The 7780-nt window shown below is 44.4% G+C and overlaps 1 protein-coding gene and 1 pseudogene across 1 annotated transcript; both read right to left on the bottom strand.

Moving 5' to 3' along the window:
• Positions 1-743: 743 nt before the first annotated feature.
• Positions 744-2317, bottom strand: LOC123066476 (uncharacterized; annotated as a pseudogene).
• A 2798-nt stretch (positions 2318-5115) lies between these two features.
• Positions 5116-7512, bottom strand: LOC123066477 (uncharacterized). The gene is made up of 3 exons (XM_044489549.1): positions 7177-7512; positions 6039-6281; positions 5116-5397 (listed from the first exon to the last, which is right to left on the bottom strand). Exons 1-2 carry the CDS (start codon positions 7289-7291, stop codon positions 6049-6051), a joined length of 348 nt encoding a protein of 115 aa, XP_044345484.1. The 5' UTR covers positions 7292-7512; the 3' UTR covers positions 5116-5397; positions 6039-6048.
• Between the last annotated feature and the right edge of the window lie 268 nt (positions 7513-7780).

Genomic DNA, 7780 nt, shown 5'->3' on the forward strand with positions numbered 1-7780 from the left:
TGTCCTGCTTGAGACATGAACTCAATGTGGGAACATGGGCTTGACAATGACAAACCTTTCTTGTGCTTACTAGTACAACTTTGTTCCTTCAACTAATGAAGCACCATTTCTAAAAATGATTAGCAGGAAAAGTAACACAGTAAGTGATCAGTCCAAGCAATGCAACATAAAAATGGAGTCAGGACGGAAGCACAAAATGGCATTCATAAAAAAAAAATAGGTTGCAGTTTACTGCAGCTCCTTGGAAGGCGAAAAATATAAGCATGTCAGGTTCTCACTATAATGATGAGCTTAAAGTATCCGTAAGACCTACCTAACAATATGCAATTGATTCATGAAGAAAAATGAATTATGACAGAATATTTCATTCAGCAGTTGACTATGATACAATCATTTAATATAGCTGCTAGTATTCCAAGGTCTTTTAAAATCAGATGCAGCTTGCAAGTCAACAAGTAAAATATGGGACATTGTTTCATAAGATAGGAACAGGAAATTAACTCCCTAAATATTGTTTATTAAGAAGACCACTAGATGAAAAGGTAAAGTCAATTCTTTAGTTCAAGAAATGGTGACGTGAGAGATATAGATAGTCTTAACAACAGAGTACTAAGAAGATCACAATATAATTAAAATAAAGCAAAGCCAAACCACTCAGCTCTAGAAAATAGACACATGAGGGGGACCAATTGGCAAATATTTCCAAAGAAGAGCACAATGAGAACTTGATTTTAGCACCTTCACACACGGTAGCCACTTCAGCCAAATGGTTGCCAAGAAAAGCATAGATTTCATTACAGCCAGAGCTTCTGATCATTACTTATACTCCCTCCGTTCCTAAATATAAGTCTTTTTAAAGATTCCAATATGAACTACATATGGTGCAAAACGAGTGAATTTACACTCGAAAATACGTCTACATACATCCATACGTAGTCCATATTGAAATCTCTAAAAAGATTTATATTTAGAAACGGAGAGGGTATGCATCAATGCACATACTTGGACCTATCCATAGATAGTGCAGCTCATGAGGATAATGACAGCTAGGCAGAAAGAAGCACCATCTCACTCAACAGCCATCAGATCAAAGGCGAGGAAACAAGGTATGCTGGACAAGACTTTGTTTGAGCCGATACTCATACATCCACAGTTCTCTATCACCATAACTGAAACTGTCAATCAATTTGCCATCACTGTCGACGCGAACCAGCCACCCACCAAAATTGACCAGCAAGAAGACGTCACCATCCTGCGAAACAACGTCCAAATCCCAACTTTCAGCACTGTCTTCAAACTGCTCCCTGATTTCTGCAGCTGGCAATTTGATTCGGTACTTCAAATCCCAAACCTCGCTTCTGTAATCCTGCAACACCCATATATTAACTATTTCGGTGTCATCATCAAGGCTATGGATGCTGAGTGTGCCATCCATCTCCAACAGGCCAGAGTCACCGCCGCCAAGAACAAATGGAGCACGCATGTGCCGGAACGACTCGGCCTCGGTGTCGAATACCAATACATGTTTTCTATGCTTCACTGGGAACCAATGCAGGGCTATCACGAAATAGGGCGGGCGGTGTCTCGATGCACAACGCTTTTACTATTTCCAGCCACCCAATGTACCTCAATGGCTGGTCGGAGCCCAGCGTAAGGACATAACAACCAATTTGGTATTCAGGAACCCTGGAGTTGGTGAGTAGCAGCCGGTACTCGGCGGTAGGGCGGTGTGGGTACATCCCCAAGATACTGAAGCCCCACGGTAGCAGGCCTAGGTACGCATGCTCACCTGTGGCCGGGTTATAGACGGCGAGGCTGCTTTCAGAATGAAAGGTTCCAGACGGGCTCCAGTAAGGCCTGTGAGTCCTGGAGAGGAGGAGGCCATCGCAGGAGGACTCCAAAATGAAGGGCTCGTCATGGCGGGCGACCATGTGAAACTGAGGCTGAGCGGCCCGGTGGTCGATGGAGAGGATGTGACTGTCTCTGCCGCTGGAGAAGATGGGGAGGGCGGGTTGTCGGGCATGGTGGGCAAGGAGGAAGGGAGGGAGGACGTGGCGCAGCGCCAGGCACGGCGGACGGCGCGACAGTGGAGGAGCGATTTGGGGTCGAGGCGGACGAGGATCTCCCAGATGACGATCTCATCTGGGAGGTTGTTGAGGAGAGGAGTTGCTCCTTCTGCCGCCATGGTCGCCGCGCCGGCAGCGGCTGGGAGTTGTGCTGATGGCGGCGGCGGGGACGCTTCGTTCCTGGTGTTGCGACCTCCGCCAAGGACGCCGGCCGGGAGCTCACCCTAGATGCAGTGGCGGCGGAGGTGAGGTAGAAGTGTAGGTCTTTCGGCAGAGGGAAAAGGGAAGTCGAGTTGAGCTGAGCTGGGCTCGGCCCAGGTTCCTTCGCAAGTTTCTTGTAATGTAAGAGGATTATCTCCACCCGCAAAAAAAAGAGGATTTATCTCAAAAGAAAAGGTAATGCAAGAGGGGAAAAAACATTTCACAACTGATAACAAGCACATAATAAGCATTGTGCATTTTTAACCCACATAGATTCTGGGCCATTCTCATCACAAAACAATGCAGTCACATAAAGAATATGAGATCGAGTACATGAGCAAGAGACTACATAAAGTACAACACATGGACTGGGCACATACAATGTCAATTGTTTTTCTTTTGCGGGGGTTACAATGTCAAGATAACATCCCCGTCAGCCAGAACGCTACCAGGAAGACATGCGTTGGCAAACCTTTTGTGAACACATCTGCAAAATTGAGAGCTTGACGAAACGTGTAGAACCCTGGCCTCGCCAAGAGCGACCCGGTCACGAATGAAGTGAAGATCAATTTCAACATGCTTAGTAAGTTGGTGCTAAACCGGGTTGTTGGAGAGATACATGTCACTTATGTTGTCGCAATAGACAAGAGCGGCACGGTCTGGTGGGCGATGAAGCTCGTGAAGAAGCTGCCGTAGCCAGCAGGACTCAACCACACAATTAGCAACCGCACAATATTCTGCTTAGGCACTTGAATGGGACACTGTGGTTTGGACCATGAAATCAGGTTGGAGCCGAGGAACACACAAAATCTGGGTGTAGATCAAAGTGTGTTGGGAAAGCCCGCCGAATCAGTGGCCGAATATGCCACAAGTTCATGCAAGTGTGACTTGGACAATTGAAGTCCGAAGTGGGATATACCTTTGGTATACTGCAAGATGCGCTTCACCAATTCCATGTGAATGCCACGTGGATCATGCATGAATAGCAAGATTTGTTGGACAAAGTATGAAATATACGGGCGTGTCAGTGTTAAGTATTGCAAAGCACCCGCAAGATGCTGGAAAAGACTGGCATTGGAGAGTGGTTTGCTGGCGGTGGTGGAAAGCTTGGAGCATGTGTGAACTAGTGTGGCAATGGCATCACAATTCAACATTTTTGCTCGGCCTAGAATTTCAAGACTATAATTCAAGTTTTGACGTCCAATTGATGTACATGCCATGAGTTTGAAGTAGCAATGCTCAACACAACTCAAATCGTGGTTTGCTTGACGACGAACAGATTGTTCACCATAGTCAATGCATTCTTGTTGTGTGAATCCGCGAACAAACCAACATGCCTTAAAACATGCCAAGGTACTCTGTGTTGAATTTGTGCCGAAAAATTCACTTCATCGTAACCACATTGACATCTGCAAGCTTAGGGACGAAAGATCAAGTTGCATCATGAAAAAGCATTATATTCATCCAACAGTATATTGTTTGATGCCAATGGGGGCCTTTTGTAGTTGACCAGTATATGGATGAAATAGTTGAGATAGCGCAAGAATAAACCGTGGAAAGAAAAAAGGCGTTTAGGCATGCAAAAACTAGATACTGCATTTTCTGTTAGGAAACACAGTAGAAAAAAATCGTCCTGTTATCAAACCAGAAACACTATGAAGACGCATTAATGTTTAAGATCGCATCATTACCAACGCCGAGTTGCAGAACAAGAAGAGCCAGTGTAGATCGTACTTGAAGTTGCTCAAATCGTTCACGAACGATTCCTCTAATCGAAGACCGAAAGCACGGCCTATCTACAGTTTGCAAGTGTATAGGCTTGGCGATCTGGCAGCGCTTCGCTGTCCAGAGCTAATCTTTGCCGGAGAATTAGATAGAGAAGAAGAGAACCGCATAGGGCTTCTTTATTATGAGGGTTAGAGAGATCTAGGTCTAGCTCTAATTAGATCAACTCTAATTTAGAACTAGAACTAGAAAACAATAGAGGCTCCAAAGCCTATTTAATTTAAAGACATTACAACCGAGCACTATTCCAGCCCTCTCAGGCCATTAACCTTTTTATCCGTTGGATCGACAGTTTTAGCATTTTTTTACCGTCGGATTTTCTCTTAATCCCACCTAAATCTTCTTCTTTTTTGAGACGACCTAAACCTTCTTTACAGACTAAATCACCCGCCAGGCTGGGCTAGCCTTCTCGGGCCGCTGCTCCAGCAGCTTTTTTAGGCGTCTGAGGTTCAATTGGGCCTACTGGCCTACTGGGCCTGTAGTACCACCCCTCCAACGCAATGCCCAATTGTAAAACGCAAAAAGATACAACCCTAAAACCGGTCGCGACCATGCCCCTCCTCTGTTCCGATTGTGCGGCTTGACCACGGTCTAGGATTGCATCGGCGGCTGCGCTGGGTTTGCACGGACGAGGCGTACATCGCCTCCGTGGTCCGTCGGTCCAGCGGCGCGGTAGGTTGGTCCGTTTCTAATGGTCGGCGCCTCATCTGCTGGTAACTACTCCGCTCAGACTTCAAACATGCAATCATATTTTTGTATCAAAGCACGCATTCATGGCCGGGCTGACGACTCATCTAGAAACTTGAGTTTCTAGGTGGTATGTGTATATATGCTTCCACCCAGCCTGTGTTTTGATTTTCGGTTTGTATTTTTTTTCGTCCTTGGCCGAAATGGCCGAATTTCGGGAATTTTAAATTTTTCGGCAAAATCTCGGACGAAATTTCAAAATCAAAATTTGAAAATTTGGCCAAAATTTGGCCAAAATTTGGCCGAAATTCAAACAAGATTTGAAATAAAACAGGCCACAAATATAGCAGCGCAACAACCATCAGGTTTGATCATGTAAATTTCAGCAAATAAGCTCTAGGGATTAATAAAACTGCATCTGTCCAACATAACAGGCACACATTAGTTATAAAGTGGCCTCCAACATAACCCTTAACAGTCCAACATCAGTTCAACCATCACAGCATAGTTCAGAGTTTAAATAGTCCGGTACGGCCAACAGACTTAAAGTATTACACATAGAAACAACAGCTCCAAAAGGCAACTATCAAAGTATGACATTGAAACAGCAGCTCCAAGCTTGCCTACATCCAAAAGCTTCTTGATATCCTTAGTTATTCTTCAAGTGCGATTTATGGTTTAGAGAAAACAGAGGAAGGGTCAGGATGGAGGTAGTTCTGCATCGGAATTATCTTCTGCCACTTTGTGCATTAAAAATAAAATGGACTAACAGGACAAGTGGCTAGTAGAACAATAGTCAAATTTATGCATGCTCATGAATCAAATAACAAATCTACTACAGCAATATAGTTTTTTATTCACCAAAAAGCTTCAGGAGCAAAGGTTAAATGCCTCCATATACTAGAATGATGAATTCTAGTTTACAGTTTTTACTCGAGCACAACAAAACTCTAAGGATACAAAGAAAACAACATAGACACAAACAGCCCTCTGTTGGCTTGGACTAGCCATTTGTCAATTGTCATACAAAAGGAAAATCAGGATGGATGTAGTTCAACATCAGAATTTTCTTCTTCCACTTTGTGCATAATGAAATAAAATGGACTAACATGGAGGTGTCTAGTGCAACAATAGTCAAGTGGTAACATTTCAAGATAACATAAATACATTGCTTAACATGACAACGAAGGCTAGGCATGGATAGAAAGTGTATACATCTAAGAAACTAGCAGCTCCAAGTAAGTAAAGTTTTCTAAGCAATTATCATGAATCATAAAACACTAGAAAGAAGAGACATGCCAACAGATTTCTAAGCAACAGGGTATAGGCTGTTGACGCCCTTGGTCTTCTTCTTGACAAGCCGTACAGATCTACGGGTCTCCAAATTGCCATCTCTTGGAGGTGCGTCCTTTTCCACTTGAATTTGTGTCTCTTTTTCCACTTGCATTTGCGCCTCTTGCTGATCATGCATGGATGGAGCATCTTCCCCATCCTCACTCACCCCATCATTATCCTCACTCTCACTATCAACAAATACATTCTCTTCAAAATCACATGACAAAAGAACAACGGTCAGTTATGAAGAGTAGGTAACTAGAGAAGCAACCCTTGCTTACTTGGGTGTCCTCGCATGAATGAGGAACAAAAACAGTACAGCTTAATGCTCTAGTTTAGATACTAAGGAATAAGTAATTTAAATACAACCTGATGCTCTAGTTTGCCAAAAAGACAAGTCAAAAATAATAATCTATTCTTGAGAAAGATACTGCGAAGCTTAGTTCTAGAACCACCACTTAATGGTACCGCTGAACATTGAAATTAACCATCGGTCAACATCTACTTAGTTAAATACACAACACAACTGAATTATTATTGGACGTACTATAGATCTAAATAAATGATCAATTCAAACATGAGATGCTTCTGCAAACATACAAGCGAGTGGTTGGAGGTGATGAAAAAAACTTTAATATTGCACACAAGCATCATCTCAACAGCTCAAAAACAAGCACACACCCCAGATCTATGGAACGATTATATATTTTAGGATGTTCAGAATAACGTTTGTAACCCACTTTTTTGTTGGACCAAAATAAATAGTACCAGATCGTGAGCATCCTTAGTGAATACCAGATGCATGTGTGTTTCAGATTATATACCAAACCAAAACATTGTGAGACTCCTTGGTGACTACCAGATGCATGTATATTTCAGATTAATAATCTCACTGTTGTACGTTCAACTCATCAAGACTCACTTTTTCTTAACCCCGTATGATATATGCATTTGCTGAGCCATTTACCAGGGACCTCTCCTAAATCTAAAGCAGCACAAGCAGACACAGATTATAACCAAGAAACAAAGCAACATCGATCTGAAATTGCTCAAGAACTGAAACTGCATACACGTACTGAAACTGCATCAAGAACATTTGTACCTTTCCAGTCAAGCGGACGCCCTCCATGCTGCTGCCGCTGCCCCGTGCTACTGCCTCCGTTGAACTGGTCGGCTCGCGCTCCATCAGCTCCGTTGCCGCAGCCGCCGAGCACCATGCTGCAGTCTTGGAGAAGGGCCGCAGCCGCCGAGCTCCGTTGCTGCAGTCTTCGACAGGAAGTGGATGGGGTGGAGGCGAGGAGATGTGGAGGAGGGCCGGAGAAGTGAGCGCCTTGGCCGGAGATGTCGAGGAGGGCAAGGAGATGTGGCCTGTGCGCAGCGGCGGCGCCGCACACAGGAGGACGGACAGGGAAAGAGCGATTTAGGGTTAGGTAGCGTGGGTTCGTGGTTTTGTCTCAGCGGAAGCCTAACTGGAAGGCTCTCGAAGCTGGGCCGGGCAAAAAAAATTTAAACTGGGCCAAATTATTCGGCCGATAGGCCCATATATCGGGCCCTAGCGAGACGGCCGAAATTTGGCCGAAATTCATTTTTTTCGGCCGAAAATCAAAACGCAGCTCCCAGCAACTATTTGATCCGATCCAATCGATCTGTTCGGGAGAGGGAATAGAAGCCAGCGAGGCTGGCCTATGCGGACGAGGCGGATGCGA

The sequence above is a fragment of the Triticum aestivum genome, chromosome 3B (genome assembly GCF_018294505.1).
Source record: "Triticum aestivum cultivar Chinese Spring chromosome 3B, IWGSC CS RefSeq v2.1, whole genome shotgun sequence".
NCBI lineage: Eukaryota > Viridiplantae > Streptophyta > Magnoliopsida > Poales > Poaceae > Triticum > Triticum aestivum.